This window comes from Myxocyprinus asiaticus, chromosome 4, assembly GCF_019703515.2.
Source record: "Myxocyprinus asiaticus isolate MX2 ecotype Aquarium Trade chromosome 4, UBuf_Myxa_2, whole genome shotgun sequence".
Classification (NCBI taxonomy): domain Eukaryota; kingdom Metazoa; phylum Chordata; class Actinopteri; order Cypriniformes; family Catostomidae; genus Myxocyprinus; species Myxocyprinus asiaticus.
The window spans coordinates 25,905,300-25,922,568 of NC_059347.1; the positions used below are offsets into that span (position 1 = coordinate 25,905,300).

At 44.5% G+C, this 17,269-nt stretch overlaps 1 protein-coding gene across 3 annotated transcripts in view; it reads left to right on the forward strand.

The window, feature by feature from the left end:
• The window catches only part of LOC127439940 (EGF-like repeat and discoidin I-like domain-containing protein 3), a 303,076-nt gene that overhangs the window by 262,904 nt on the left and 22,903 nt on the right, over window positions 1-17,269 (forward strand). For all 3 annotated transcript variants that reach the window (XM_051696244.1, XM_051696245.1, XM_051696246.1), the window contains one exon: window positions 15,309-15,464. In XM_051696244.1, coding sequence (XP_051552204.1) covers window positions 15,309-15,464 — 156 coding nt within the window. The remainder of the gene's footprint in view (window positions 1-15,308; window positions 15,465-17,269) is intronic.

Sequence of the window (17,269 nt, forward strand, 5' to 3'; positions counted from 1 at the left end):
ATGCAAACTGATATGGGTCCAGTGTTGGGGGCTGGTATGTTTTCAGGTGGGAGAGGACCATCCTCTCAAAACACTTAGCGATGATGGGAGTAAGAGCAATGGGGCGGAAGTCATTAAGGGCCACTGCAGCAGTATGTTTAGGTACTGGTACAATGGTGGCTGTTTTGAAGCAGGTGGGGACAATGGCCTGGGCCAAGGAGAGGTTGAAAATGTTGGTGAAGATGTCTGCCAGCTGTTCTGTGCAGGCCATGAGCCAGGGATGCCATCAGAGTGGAGCTCACGGCACTGGTAGAAAATGTGAGTGGCAGATCATCAGGTGGGAGCTCAGCTTTTATGGGTGGTTCTGTGTTTCCATGATCAAAGTGAGCATAAAAGGTGTTCAGTTCGTCTGGAAGGGTGGCATTACTGGTTGGTTGGGGGGGGGAGGGGGTGCTGTTTGCTGGTTTGTAATCTGTGAGTGCATGGATGCCTGTCCACATACGTAAGGGGTCAACATACGTTGTTCTTAAATTTGTCCTCAATCCGCAGTTTGTAATTGTGTTTGGCTGCTTTAATTCCCCTCTTCAGATTGGCCCTGGATAAATTGTAGGCTTCCCGGTCACCAGATCTGATAGCAGCATCACGTGCCTTCAGCAGGAGTCGGACTTCGTTGTTCATCCAGGGTTTCTGATTGGGATAATTGTTTTATGGGTGGTTACCTTGTCGAGACACCTGTTGATGTGTTGCAGAACAGAATTTGTGTAGGTATTAATGTCCGTGTGTGAGTCCAGGTTGGCCTGAGAAGCAAACGCATTCCAGTCTGTGTTCTGGAACTCATGCTGTAGCGAAGAGTCTGCTCCTTCCAGCCACACTTCTACAGTCCTCACTGTGGGTTTAACATGTTTGATGATGGGGGTGTATTTGGGGAGTAGGAACAGGGATAAGTGATCAGATTGTCCAACATGGGGGAAGGGGGTGGCTTTGTAGGCATCAGAAATGTTTGTATAAACATGATCAAGAGTGTTGTCTCCTCTTGTAGAGCAAGAAACATTTTGATAAAATTTGGGGAGTGCTGTCCTCAAATTGCCGTGATTGAAGTCCCCAGCAATGATAAAAGCGCCGTCCGGATGCGTTGTTTGCAGTTTACTAACAACAGAAGAGAGTTCCTTCATGGATAGCTTAGCATTAGCATCTGGGGTGCATATAATGCAGCGATTATGGTAGATGTAAATTCACGGGGCAGGTAAAAGGGTCTGCACTTGATAAAGAGGTACTCATTATCAACAGAATAGTGGGATTTGGTAATAACAGCATCGGTGCACCAAGTTCTGTTTACATAGATGCAAACACCCCCACCTTTGCTTTTACCGGAGTCCAAGGTATGGTAACCATGGTATAAACGGAACAGTTGACTTCAGCCCATTGAATTCTTAAAAAAAACAATGCACACCTCGGGGTGTTCATTATTTTTCAGTAATTCAGTGGTCCGTCATCAATTGTTCCTTATGTGTATTTGCTAAAGTTGAATTTTGCTAATGTTTAGGAGTACACTAGCATATAGATTGCATCAAAACATTAATTTTGATTTAAGCAAAGCCACAAGAACCTTCTCACTGCAAGTTCCCTGAAATCATTGATGTACTGTCACCTTGTTTTGTAGTTTTCTTTAAAAGCCTGTGCAACTATTTGATTAATATGAAGTGGACCACAGGGAGAGATGCAGGAACTGACTGTACTTTTGTTGGAACTGTATTTCTTTCTTTATGTTCATTCCAAAGACAAAGAAAAAAAACATAACCCTTTTTATTTCAGAGTAAGAATAACAAAACCACATTTCAATGGTAATCACATATCTGATGGTTTTACTTATAAATGTGGCCTAAGCACAGCACACATCTGATGTGTACAGCACAGAGATTAGTGGCTGCATGTTGTTATGTTAATGTGCTGTGGATTGGATGTTATATGTTCTTGTGGATCACACACACCACATATCTCTACCCATATGCACCTTTTCATTTGGCTTGCCAGGAGGCATGAAAGTGGGTCAGAAAATGCAAGGCACTGTAAATTAAATACATCTTCTACTCACTGAATTAAATTAGCACAGCAACACGGACCCTTCTATCATGACTGTATGGCCATATGACGCCTGTTTAAATTGATTATTTTAAGCTGGTGTGCTATGCCAGTGTTTGATTCTTTATAACTGCCACCTCAAATGTGGATAGAGGGGTTGCATACTTATTCACATGTTTATGAACAGATGAATCCTAATTACAGTATTTAATTTGGCCCTATTTGTTAATTGTAAAGGAAGTAGGCATTGAGTGATCACTAGGATCACATCTGCCATTTCACAAAATGTACTTAAAGAATCATTCCATGCAAGATGATTGAGCTATGCAAAGTTTATAAATTATTCCAGATTACTGTACAGAGATCATGAATATTTGTGTGTATATCATTGGGGGCTTGTATTGAAATGAGGGGACAAAGAACTGTAGCACTGCCTTGGGTGGTGTTTCCTGCCACGTATGGAAATCTGCACTGAGAAAAGATATCCAAGTAATGAAATATGAGATATATGAATATATGAAAAGATATCAATGAATAACAAATTCTGTTTTTCTTTAATCCACAACTGAGCTGGCCTCAAAGACTCCAAACACACTACTATAGCTCTGTTCCAAAACCTAGTGTCCTTCCTTGCTGCCTACTGCCTACACAGCTTCCTTCAATATAAGCATAAACACATAATATATACTTTAATATTTATAAGACTATTATCTTACCTCATCCTCCATCTTGGATATATTTAATCTCTGAGCTTGTCTTCTCCATGAAGGCTACATATGATGCTGTCTTAGAATTTGACTAATGCTGCGTTCCAGACGAAGTCGGAGATGGGAATATCAGAGTTGAAATTTCCCAATTCCGACCTCAGTGTGTTCCAGTTAATCACACATTACTGTCACATGAACACATGCCAAATGCATAAACACATGCACACTCCAGATGCTAGCTAGCTGGCTATCTAATAGCTATTTCACAAGCAAAATAGGTGAAAATGTAGGTATTGACTAATACACAAAAAATATTTTGTACATTTATTGTATATTGCATATACAGACATTCCATGCAGTGAAAATACTTAAGTTTGTTTTTTATGCTTCACAAAACTCGGCTCCGGTTTATGCTTGGAGGTCATCCTATCTTAGAAGTGACATCAAATGGCACTACTCGAAGTCGGATGTCCGACTTAAAGCAGCATTCCTGTCATTATTTTCAAGTCGGAGGTGGGAAAATTCAGAGTTTCAAGTTGTTTGGGATGCAGCATAAGTCAGTGTTTTTAGCAGGTTACATAATTAAGTTCCCTATCCTTTGGAAAAGTCTTTGGGCTCTATATTTGTGAGCGTGCAAAGCACAGCTTTTTATTTCTAAAAATTTATTGGACGGGAGCCTGTTCAGATGTTACAGATTCCCACCCCCACCCTATAAAAACACCTCTAGGCTTTCCTCTCCTGGGACAATCTCTTGGTCTGGGGGCCGGGTGATCCGAATGGGCTTAATGAAAGTCTCTGATGAGTGAGGGATCCAAGATGTCTTTGGCTGGTATCCACAATCTCTCCTCTGGGCCGTATCCCTCCCAGTCCATGAGGTATTGAAGTTGACCACCCCTCCTGCAAGAATTGAGAATCTCCCGAACTATGTAGGCAGGAGCTCCATCGATTTCAAGCAGCGGAGGTGGTACTTCGTCAGCAGCCTCAAGACTCTGTGATTCGTGGACCGGTTTTAGGACACATGAAAAGGAGATGCAGTAAGTGGCAGGCAATTCTAAATGGTAAGTGACTGGATTCACTTGATGTAAAATCTTGAAGGGACCTACATACCTAGGACTTAGCTTTTTGCAGGGGAGTTTCAGGTGTAGGTCCCGAGTAAAAAGCCACACCATTTGACCTGTTCATACACAGGATGAGGGCATCAGTGTCGGTCAGCTTGGATCTTCTGAGATCGAATGGCTCGTTGAAGACAGACATGAGCACTGTTCCAGACTAGCTCACTTCTTTTAATCCGATCGTGCACGGCAGGCACTTCAGAAGGCTCCCCAGACCAAGGGAATAGGGGAGGTTGATATCCCAGGACACATTGGAAGGGGGTCAGACCCGTAGAAGTGTGTGTGAGGGAGTTTTGGCCATATTCTGTCCGTGGAAAGAAGATGCTCCACTTCTCCTGTTCCTTACTACAGTATGACCTTAGATATCGACCAATCTCCTGATTGAGACGCTCCACTTGTCTATTAGCCTGTGGATGGTGAGACTGATGTTGATGTTGAGTAGTTGGCAGAAGGCTTTCCATACATTTGAAGAGAACTGAGGTCCTCGATCAGTGACTATGTCATCGGGTAATCCATAGATTCGAAACACTTGATTGAACAGCACTTGCGTTGTTTCCATGGCAGTGGGTAGACCCTTAAATGGTATAAGACGGCATGATTTTGAGAAGAGATCAATGGTGACCATGATGATGGTGGATCCTTGAGAGTTTGGCAGATTAGTGACGAAATCAATAGACAAGTGGGACCAGGGATGTTGTGGAATGGGTAGTGGTTCTAATAGTCCTGCAGGTAGTTGACGAGGTGTGCGGGATTGCGCACAGGTCTGACAGGCACTTACATAGTTCTTGACATCAGTGGATAGTGTTGGCCACCAGAAAGAGTTCCTGACTAAAGTGTTCATACGGTTAATTCCAGGATGTCCAGAGGTGAGTGATGTGTGAACCCACTGAATAATTCTGTTGCGTAGACTGGAAGGAACGTACACTTTGCCAGTCGGACATTCGGGAGGGGAAGTTTCCTCTTGTTGAACGCATTGAATCTCCTCCATGATATCCCACCGGATGGGTGCGATGATGGAGGAAGGTAGAATCCTCTCTGGACTAATGTGTCTCAGATTCATAGATACGTGACAAGGCATCAGCTTTACTATTCTTAATTCCTGGATGATATGTGACCATGAAATCGTACCGAGTGAAGAAGAGTGCCCATCTGGCCTGGCGAGGATTCAATCTCTTGGCTTCCTTGATATATTCCAGATTTTTGTGATTGGTGATGACTTGAAAAGGATGATGTGTGCCTTCTAGCCAGCGTATCCACTCTTCTAGAGTGGCCTTGATAGACAGTAACTCTTTGTTACCACTGTCGTAATTATGCTCTGCTGATGTTAATTTCTGGGAGAAGAATGCACAGGGGTTTAGTTTGCCTGGGCTTCCATGACGTTGGGAAAGGACAGCACCAATTCCAGTATCAGAGGCGTCAACTTCTACGATGAAGGGAAGTTGAGGGTTGGGTTGCTTGAGAATGGGGGCAGAGGTAAAACTGGACTTGAGTCTATTGAGGGTGGTTGTTGCTGCTGCTTCTGTCCATGCCAATTTCTTGGGTTTTCCTTTAAGAAGAGAGGTGATGGGTGCAGCAATGGTACTGTAGTTACGGATGAATCTGTAGTAGAAATTAGCCAAGCCTAGAAATCATTGGAATTCCTTTATCGTGGTGGGTGTGGGCCAGTCAATGATGGCTTTTACCTTGGTGAGATCCATCTCCACTCCGGAGTGGCTAATATTATATCCCAACAATGTGGTGGAAAGGACATGAAATTCACACTTTTCGGCTTTGACGAAAAGATTGTTCTGGAGTAGACGTGACTAGACATTTCTTACTTGGTAGATATGTTCCTCCATAGACCATGAATAGATCAAGATGTCGTCTATGTAGACTATAACATATTGATTCAGGAGGTCCTTGAAGACTTCATTGATGAAAGATTGGAAGAAGGAAGGTAAGTTGGATAGTCCATACGGCATTACCAAGTATTCGTAGTGCACCCTGTTGGTGAGAAAAGCTGTATTCCATTCATCACCCTCTCATATTCTGATGAGGTCGTAAGCAGATCTGAGGTCCAGCTTAGTGAAGTATCTGGCCTCTCGTAATTGTTCCAGGGAAGAAGGAATAAGAGGGAGTGGATGGCGGTTCTTGACAGTAATTGCGTTGAGTGCATGATAGTCAATACAAGGTCTTAAGCAGCCATCTTTCTTGTCAACAAAGAATAATCCGGAAGCAGCTGGAGAAGTAGAGGGTCTAATAAATCCATAAGATAAGCCTCATCAATGTACTCCTCCATGGCCTTTGTCTCTGGGATGGACAATGGGTAAACGCAGCTCTTGGGTTGAGAAGTGTTAGGAAGAAGGTCGATGGCACAGTCGCAGGATCAATGAGGAGGTAACTGGGTGGCCCTCTCTTTACTAAAAACCTCCGCTAAGTCAGCATAATAATTGGGGACATTGTTCGTCAATGAAGGGAGGTTCTCGGTGAGATGAGTTGTGCAGACTGTAAACTTGGGTGGCTGTCCTGGACAGTGGAGATGACAGTGAGGAGACCAACAGATTAAGTCCTTGCTCTTCCATGAAAACTGTGGTTCGTGAGCAGATAACCAGGGATATCTGAGAATTACTTGGTTTCGTGGTGAGGAAATGACATACAGAGTGATTTCTTCTATGTAAAGCAGACCGACTTGGAGTTTTATAGGAATAGTTTGATTAGTGATATGACCTTTACCGATGGGACCATCATTGACAGCAGTTACAGTAATAGGAGGCTCACACTTGGTCGTGGGGATGCTCAATTGCTTCACTAAGTCCTGATGTATCACATTAGCTGCAGCTCCAGAGTCTATTAACGCTGAGAAATGATATTCTTGGTTAGCTATGGACAAAATAATGGGTAGTGACAAGCCTTGACTGATTGTTAGAGGGTTAAAGATGTGACTCACTCAATAACATTGTGAAAAGGTGGTAGCAGGTTTGATGGGGCAGTTGGAACAGCAATGACCTGGTTCACCACAGTAGAAGCAGAGGTTATGAAGTAATCGTCTTTTACGTTCCTCGAGACACACGAGTTTGTCCTATTTGCATAGTCTCCGTAGGTTGCTGCTGACTTGGTACTTGAACTGAGGTTGTAGGTACATGACATGGCAAGGAGGTATTGAAACATGGTTGTGATCGTAAGAGATTGTCTAGTTTGATAACGAGGGCAATGTACTGAGAGAAGTCGAGGGAGTTATCTCTGCATACCAATTCTGCCTGGAGTTTGGCTGACAGACTAGAATGAAAGATGTGTTTCAACGCGATGTCATTAAATCTGTTCTGTGCTGCAGGAGTGCAAAACTGTATGGCATGGTCGGAAGCAGATTTACTGCCTTAGCATAACTGAGTGAGTTGAGTTGCTGCATCCATGCATCCCGCAGGGTATTGAAAAACATCACAAATCAACATAGTAAAATGACTGTAAGATTGAATATGTGTATCATGATCCCAGACAGCCGTAGCCCACTCTAATGTCCTCCCAGTTAGTAAAGTTAGTAAAGTAAATGAGCATTTCAACTTATCCTGGTTAAACACATCAGGTTGGTTTGAGAAGTAAATCGAGCATTGTTGTAGGAAACCAGTACAGTTATCAGGAAGAGCAAATCTTACCGGATCATGGCGTGGTGCAGGAAGGGACCAAATATATTGTGTTAGCTGGTCATTGGTGGCTTGTAGCATTAGCAGCTGGTGTTGAAAACCTTTGAGCACCTCATTCTAATACCCGATGGTTGAAAGTTGAGAGACATCCATTGGATCCAAGCTGGGCGAAGTATTCTGTAAGGATGAGGTAGGCTGAGAAGATTCCATTTGCAGATATTTATTAGAGGGATTGAATAAACAATTCAAACAGTATTCCTTAAATGTAGTCAGGTCACATGCTTGGGTCAAAACACAGATAAATCGGTCCACAAGCAAACAAATCGAAAATAGTAATCCAGAGACGTAAATCCAGCAAACGTAAGCAATGGTCATAACAGTAGTCAAAAACAATGGCAGAGAATAAACACTTGGTAGGCAGATAACTGGCAATACTTCACAAAGTGATACTGTGAGAACATGGCTTATATACATGGTGAATGACCAAACAGGAACTGATGTGGCAGGAACAGGAAGTGACAGAGTTCAATATTCAGGTGAGGGCTCCCTTTGGTGGACAGTGGCCTGTTCAGATGTTACAGTGCTGATACAATCACTGTTGATACTAGCCATGATTTGTGTGTCAGTAGATGAACATGATTAATAATACTTTCTCTGTAATTTAATGGAGCCTACATCCAAATTCTGATGAGAATCACATTTTCCATGTGTATAAAAGGAACATGTCAATGTTGTAGAAATATGCCTGACAATCATCAAGGATGCTATTAATACACAAAAGAACGTAATATATTCTTCTAATTCATTGCATACAGTGCTTTTACACTACCAACTTCTTATAAATGTGCTGTCTTGGTTTATATCGCTGGTGCTTGAGGGAATGGACTATATATTAGGATGCAGATGATGGAATAATAACTGGAGAAAACCTCAGAATTAAATTGCACTTAATCTAGCCCATTTGCGTGTTTGATTTCACCAAACCTACTTGCGCCTAGAGTTAGATCATGCTTGCACGAAAATATAAAAACTGCATGGACATGCTCTTTGCACTTATGACTTATGGCATAGTGCTGCGCTTAACACTAGCGCTCTTAAAATAGGGCCCCTAGTATCAGCAGTGCACCTGTGATGCCTTCAAATGCTGCCTTCATTGGTAGCTAACTAGGTTTTGGATGTTTTTTCTAGGTTTTTGAGCCCAGTTACAGAGCTCACAAGCAAACACACCTGAATTCATTTACTGCCATTAAAGATGTTTTCTTTGAGAAGCAACACTGTTTCTTCAGGAGTACACTTGACAGCAGATACTGCCTCTGCTTCAAGGTCTATCTTTGTATAGATGGGACGTCTTGACTTATTGGTCTGACTGAGTTTATCTCTAAGTTCAAGCTTCTGTGCGTAATCAAAGACTTGCAGGTTTGTCACAAATTTCCATTCATTTCAGTCAGCTCACTTTATTTACTGCTATAATCATTGCAGTTACTTTAAAATGTCACTTAATTTGCACCATGTATGCTTACTGACAATATTTTTCAGTCAAGATGAATTAATTTATACAGTTAAGAATAGATGTATGACTCTTTACTCAGATGACAATGTCTGCAGTTATGCTTTATCCCTGTAAATATGTGTTGACTGAGTGTGATTAAAGAGATGACAAGCCAAGGTTTATTGTTGTTTCTCTACCACATAATATGAAATAAACAAAATGTAGTTCCTTCAGTGACCTTGGTGCAGACTCTAAGCACAAAGTAGAATTGTATGTACAATAACCACGGTTTATATACAGAGCAGGCAATGGACAGACAATATAAATAATATTTACCTTCAACAAATATGAAACGTCTTGGTTACTTTCATAACCTCCATTCCCTGATGGAGGGAACGAGACGTATCGATGTAGTGACACTAGGGGTTGCCCTTGGGAGCCCCAAACACCTCTGATCTTTGAGAAAAGGCCAATGGGAATTGGCGAGTGGAATTTGCATGCCACTCCCCCAGACATACGGGTATAAAAGGAGCTGGCTCGCAACCACTCATTCAAGTTTTGTGCTGAGGAGCCGAGACAAGATCCCTGCCATTTCAGCGGGTAGTTCAGTGTTGTGGCAGGAGGGACACAACATCTCGTTCTCTCCATCAGGGAAGGAAGGTTATGAAAGTAACCAAGACGTTCCCTATCTGTCACTCACTCAACGTTTTGTCAATGTAGTGACACTAGGGGTCCCTATACAAAACACCACAACTAGCTGAACTGTGTTACGTGGACTGGCGGTGTGAGATGGGAAAATCTTTTGTTGCCTTTTTGTTTGATTTCGCCACATGCCCAAGTGGCTGCGGTACCCAACAGTTCAGCAAAAGAGCGGTTTCCTTCCTCCCTGTATCACATACCCGGTGTGCATGGTCGTCATCACGACTACCGTCCACGGGTTTTTTCTTGCAGGACTGGCACTCCAGCGGTGGTCTCCCCACCCCTGAGTGCCCAGTTGTGGCACACAGCCGCCCCCGATGTGGCAGTCTCCATGGGTTACGAGGACAGGTCTCTTCCTCCCCCGTCCCAGGCTGTTCCGGGGGTGGTCACAAGGAGCCAGTTAAGTACTTCTTTGTCCCTAGACTCAGCATGGCCACAATGTGGTGTGGCACCTCGGGCTCTGCCCCGCCGCGAGGCCCCACCTGCCAGTACGTCCGACGACGTTGTCCCCTTGGTCCCCCTTGCACGTAACTTGGACGCGTGGCTTGCGCTTTCCAATCCATCGCAATGGCTGATCCGGACCGTCCGACTGGCTACGCGATTCAGTTTGCCAGGCGCCCGCTCAGGTTCAGTGTTATTCACTTCACCTTGGTCAAGAACGAAAACACTGCTACCTTGCGCGCGGAGATCGCTATCCTCCTACGGAATGGCGCGATAGAACCTGTCCCTCCAGCCGAGATGAAGAAGGAGTTTTACAGCCCCTACTTCATCATACCGGAAAAAGGCGGTGGGTTGCGGCCAATCTTGGACCTGCGAGTACTGAACCGGGCCTTACACAGACAAAAACGCATTCTGGCGAGTGTCCGACATCAAGATTGGTTCACGGCCGTAGACCTGAAGGACGCGTACTTCCACGTCTCGATGCTTCCTCCTTCCTGTCGTTTGCATTCAAGGGTCAGGTGTATCAGTACAAAGTCCTCCCTTTCGGCCTGTCCCTGTCTCCTCGCATCTTCACGAAGGTCGCAGAGGCTGCCCTTGCCCCGTTAAGGGAGGTGGGCATTCGCATTCTCAACTATCTCGACGACTGGCTAATCCTAGCTCACTCTTGAGACATGTTGTGCACACACAGGGACCTGGTGCTCTCACACCTCAGTCGACTAGGGCTTCAGGTCAACTGGGAAAAGAGCAAGCTCCTCCCGGTTCAGAGCATCTCTTTTCTCGGTTTGGAGTTGGACTCAGTCTCCTTGACGGCACGCCTTACGAACGAGCGCGCCTGGTCAGTGGTGGCCTGTTTGAAGGCATTCAAACAGAAAACAGCGGTTCCACTGAAACTTTTTCAGAGGCTCCTGGGACATATGGCATCCTCGGCGGTGGCCACCCTGCTTGGGTTGATGCATATGAGGCCGCTTCAGCACTAGCTCCAGACTCGAGTCCCGAGATGGGCATGGCGCCACAGGACACATCGCATGGTCATCTTGCCGGTCTGTCACCGTCTTTTTAGCCCTTGGACCGACCTCTCGTTTCTACAGGCAGGTGTTCCTCTAGAACTGGTCTCCAGGTGCGTCATGGTCACGACAGACACCTCCAAAATGGGCTGGGGCGCTATTTGCAATGGGCACGCAGCCACCAGCCTGTGGATGGGCCCGTGACTGCATTGGCACATCAACTGCCTCGAGTTGTTGGCAATTCTGCTCACCCTGCGGAGGTTTCAGCCATTGATCCAGGGCAAGCACGTGTTAGTTTGGACAGACAACATGGCAACGGTAGCATATGTCAACCACCAAGGCGGTCTGTGCTCTCGTTGTATGTCACAACTCGCCCGCATTCTCCTGCTCTGGAGTCAGCAGCGCTTCAAGTTGCTGCGAGCCACTCACATCCTTGGCAACCTCAACACTACAGCGGGTGCTCTGTCACAGCAGGTTACCCTCAGGGGAGAGTGGAGACTCCACCCTAAGGTGGTCCAGCTGATTTGGAGTCGATTCGGACGGGCACAGGTGGACCGGTTCTCCTCCCAAGAATCCTCCCTCTGCCCACTCTGGTACGCCCTCACCGAAGCTCCCCTCGGCATAGACACACTGGCGGACGAGGAGCAGGTCATCCTGGTAGCACCCTACTGGCCCACCCAGATGTGGTTCTCGGACCTCATGCTCCTCGTGACAGCCCCCCTGGCAAATTTGCATTTTTTTTGCACAAACCTGCGGTGGTAGACACGATCACTCAGGCTTGGGCCCCCTCTACGAGGCACTTGTATGCCTTTAAGTGGCATCTGTTCGCTATGTGGTGTTCTTCCCAGCGGGAAGACCCCCAGAGATGCGCAGTCGGATCAGTGCTTTCCTTCCTGCAGGAGAGGTTGGAAGGGAGGCTGTCCCCTTCCACCTTGAAGTGTATACGTTGCCGCCATAAAGCACACCACGACGCAGTCGACAGTAAGTCCTTAGGGAAGCACTACCTGATCATCAGGTTCCTTAGAGGCGCCAGGAGGCTGAGAGCCCCCTTTGAGCCTTTGCAGTCAGCCGAGCTTAAGGCACTCACCTTGAAGACTGCCCTCCTAACTGCGCTCACTTCCATCAAGAGGGTAGGAGACATGCAAGCGTTCTCTGTTAGTGAAACGTGCCTGGAGTTCGGTCTGGGTTACTCTCACTTGATCCTGAGACCTCGACCGGGCTATGTGCCCAAGGTTCCCACCACCCCTTTTAGGGACCAGGTGGTGAACCTGAAAGCACTGCCTCAGGAGGAGGCAGACCCAGCCCTGTCGTTGCTGTGTCCGGTGCACGCTTTACGCATCTATTTGGATCGCACGCAGAGCTTTAGAATCTCTGAGCAGCTCTTTGTCTGCATTGGTGCACAGCAGAAAGGAAGCACTGTCTCCAAGCAGAGGATCACCCACTGGCTCATTGACGCCATAACTATGGCATATCATGCCCAGGACATGCCGCTCCCAGTAGGGCTATGAGTCCATTCTACCTGGGGTGTAGCGGCTTCCTGGGCCCTGGCCAGGGGTGCCTCTCTAACAGACGTTTGCAGAGCACCGGGCTGGGCAACACCCAACACCTTTGCAAGGTTCTACAACCTCCGGGTGGAACCGGTTTCATCCCAGGTAGTGGCACGCAACGCAAGTGGATGAGCCCGGGATAGCCGGCTGGGTGTATCGCTTGCACATAGCGCCTTCCACCTCCTTTTGAGCTGAAGACATGTGCCATTAATTCCCAGTAGTGTTCACAAGCTTTGTTCCCTGGTTGACTTCCTCCGAGCCCTGTGGCAGTTGAATTTTTGGAGAAACTCTCTGCCGGCCCAGTACACGTGCTAACTAAGAGTCCTGTTCTGGTGTAGCTGCTCCACATGTGGTGGTTCCCTGTAAGGCTAACCCCATGCGATATGCATCTTCCGCTAATTCGTTTCCCTGTTGGCAAACTGCGTCTTCCTTGGGCAGAGCCCCTCTGCCCCAGTCTCCATGTTTGTAGTAACTCCTCCCCCATTGGGTAGGATCTACCTTGAAGACTCTCCACATGGTTGGAAAGACCATGTGATGTATTCTTCCACTTAAATATCCCCCCCCCTCTTTGGGCGAGGTGTGGTCTCCACAGTGTCTTCCCCTTAGGACACCCCCCGACTAGACCTGGCGGCCCAGTCGGATAATCCCCCTTCTTTTTTAGGGAGTGGAAAAAAGAGAAGGGGAAAAGAGGCCACGACTGGGTTAAGCCTGTCTCTATCTTTTGGGTAGTCGACTTGTCCCCAAAGGGCCATTCGACACTCATAACTATGTTGGGGGAGGTTACGTGTCGACCTGGTGTGCTGGCTATGGGGCACACAGTAGTCTGCCCACCACACACCACCAGTTCACGTAACACAGTTCAGCCAATTGTGGCGTTTCGTATAGGGACCCCTAGTGTCACTACATTGACACAATGTCGAGTGAGTGACAGATAGGGAACGTCATGGTTACTTGTGTAACCTCCGTTCCCTGATGGAGGGAACGAGACTTTGTGTCCCTCCTGCCACAAAGCTTAACTTACCGCTGAAATGGCCGGACCTTATATCGGCTCCTCAGCATAAAACCTGAATGAGTGGTTGCATACCAGCTCCTTTTATACCCGTATGTCCAGGGGAGTGGTATGCAAATACCACTCGCCAATTTTCATTGGCCTTTTATCAAAGACCAGAGGTGTCTCGGGCTCCCAAGAGTGACCCCTAGTGTCACTACATCCGAAATGCCATTTTGAAAATTTTAGCGATTTCTCGCAAAACGGCATGCTGTCAAACACAACTACTTATGAGGACTATGGGCCTTTTTTTCCTTAGAAATCCTGTATTTACTGAGCATTTTTGGAATAACGTGAATTGTGAAAAGTAAAAAAATAAATAAATAATAATATCTGAATTTAATTTAATCTGCTGAGTGTTGTTGAGTGGCCTGATGGCTTGAGAAATGAAGCTCCTGATGCATTTGCCATGCTCCGAGGCTCTTCTTCAGGAGGGCAGAGGGCCAAGCAGTTCATGAATCATTTTGTTTCTTAATCATCACTGTCAAATATCTCCCTCTACACATTAACTGCCCTACCATTTTGTTTTGTGGTGTAGTTCAAACCACTGTTGACCACAACTCAGTAATAATGACTTAATAAATGCCCTACACTAATAGGTTTATACATTTGAGACTTATTGTAAAAATTGTCAAGTGAGTCTAGTTTGGAGGTTATTGCACATGATTTTCCTTTCATTTAAGCCATAGTTCTTTTTTTTGTTTTTCTCTCCCCTTTTTCTCCCCAATTGGAATGCCAATTTTCCTCATGTGCCTCCAAGTCCTCATGGTGGCATAGTGACTCGCCTCAATCCGGGTGGCAGAGGACGAATCTCAGTTGCCTCCGTGTCTGAGACCATCAATCTGCGCATCTTATCACATGGCTTGTTGAGCGCATTACTGCGGAGACATAGCGCGTGTGGAGGCTTCATGCTATTCTCCGTGGCATTCATGCACAACTCACCACATGCCCCACTGAGAGCGAGAACCACATTATAGCGACCACGAGGAGGTTACCCCAGGAGACCTGGCTAGAGTCACTCAGCACGCCCTGGATTCAAACTCGCAACTCCAGGGGTGGTAGTCAGTGTCTTTGCTCGCTGAGCTACCCAAGCCCCCTATTTAAGCCATAGTTAACAAAAACAAAAAAACAAAAAAAGGAATTTGCCACCAGAAAATAGTTGTGGATACATGTATTCATGTATGTATTCATGTATGAATGTATTTATGTATATGCTGAATTTCAAACAAAAATCAATGAAACACAGCACATTAATTGTTTGTTTGTTTTTTCAACCTTTCAACATAAATAAAATAATCTGAGTAAAAAAGAAAAAGAACAGAATTATAAATTATTAACCAAATGCAATCTGTATCACATACTGCAGTGGCCAGCAATCACAGTTCTGCTGAGCTGAAATAAAAGGCTATTTCTTATTGCACACTTTGCTGTGAATAATTAATGATATCCACCAAACACATTTACTGTACCTTTAGAAGTTATTGTATAAGAGAAGGGAGAAAGGCTGGGGCCAAATGGACGAGTCAAGTAATCGCAAGTATCTCTTATTGATAGAAGAGCTCTCTCTCTCTTCCTGTGTTTTTCAGGTTGACATGCTTTGGCCAACAAAAATCACAGGCGTCATTACCCAGGGGGCTAAAGACTTTGGACATGTTCAGTTTGTTGGCTCCTACAAGGTGGCCTACAGCAATGACGGTGAGAGATGGCTTATATATCAGGATGAAAAACAGAAAAAAGACAAGGTAGGTTATTTCTCTCCTACATTCAAATATCAAAAACGTGTATTATCGTGAGACTAAAAAGACTTTTATCTTTGGACCAAAGATACTTTCATATCAAGGCTGATCTGAATAACCTTGATTTAAATCTTTTTGAGTCAAATGTGACTGTCTTCATGTCATGTTTTGCAAATGTAAACACTAGATGAGTGTTTCCCAACCTTTTTTTTTTTTTTTGTCTTATGTACCCCTACATTCCTCATCTGTAAGGCTCAAGTACCCCTTCATTGACACCAAACCCGAAATGTGTTTCTTTTAACTCTCATTATAATGGATACAATTTAGCATAATTATAATTTTAAAGAGGTGCAGAAATCTTCCTTTGTCTATTGTTTTTATATAGTCTAAATGCACATACAGTATATTCCGTTATGAGTGTCATCCACACAAATTGACACAAAGCACATAGTTTGTTTTGTGTTCTTGCTTTAAAAGGTACTGAATGTGTAAACTACCAAAAAGTATGTCATTTATCAATTTGTGATGATTTATTTTAATGTTTTTTTTTTTGTTTTGTTTTTGTTTTTCATTTGTAATTGCTGGATATATGGCTTTAACAAACTTCCGTCTAAACCTTTCCAAGTATCTCCAATTGGGTACATGTACCCCCCATTGGGAATTTCATTGTTTTCAACTTGGCTTCAATGGATATATTTACTGTACATCCCAAAGTGCATGAATAATCACCTCCTTTCCTGGTAAAGGGCTGCATATTCTCATGTGCTCTAACAGGACTGTTCCAAGACACCTAGCCAGACTCTAACTTTCTCTGTCTCTATGGGCGGCCTGTACCCAGATAACGGTCCAATCTGACAGGCCTAAGCAAAAAGTGTGCCAGAAACCCCTCCTGTGGGTTACAATCTTCCAGTACATTGGCCAGAGCTTGTCTTCTGAGGCCATGTTAAATCTCCCACTATTCTAACCTAGCAGTGAAGCAGTCAAATTTAGTGTTATCAGCACTCAGTGTAGATCTGTAAATTCTAAAAACATTTTGAATATACTGTACTTCTGAGGGTTTTTTTGTTTTTGTTTTATCAAGTAGTTTATCCGTTTAATTCATTCGTGACTTGCTTATATAACCTGACAAAATGTACAAAATTGATCAAATTTGTAATTCATGGTTAGTTTGCCCTTCATAGATAAACATTACTTGGGAATCAGGACTGTAAAATGGAAAAACATAATTATGATGAGATTATAAAGAAACATGGCTTGTTGCATTGGACATATGGCTCCTTGTGACCTCAACATTTCAGTGGATGTTTGTCATACAGTCCTATCTCACAGTTCAAATGTTAATTTGAGTGATTTTTAGTGTTTGGCTGCTGCCAAAAGATTAGTGAACAGATGTGCCATGGAAAGAAAACTAGTGAGTATTGGTTGGCACAGGTTCAGCACCTTGGCAAGCCTTCAGATGAAAATGTGGAATGTTATAGATAGCCCCCTCACATAGCAATGTGATGATCTGCACCCTAGTGTTTCTCATTTCCTGAAAAGTTCTCACTTGGCATGAGTTTTCAAATTTTTACTTATTTTCTAAGCTCCAAATAAATTATCTGATGAAAGCTCAATTTTACAGAACGCTTTTATCTATTTAATATTGGGTCCATGTTTACAGAAGCATTTAAATGAGACACATGATGTCCTGTCAATAGACTATGTGAAGCTACTGTAAAACATTGACCATTGTGTCATTAATAGGTGTCATCAATTACTACATGCCTCATTCTGTGAATAGAATACACATGAGATCAGTAAAAGTAGCAGTT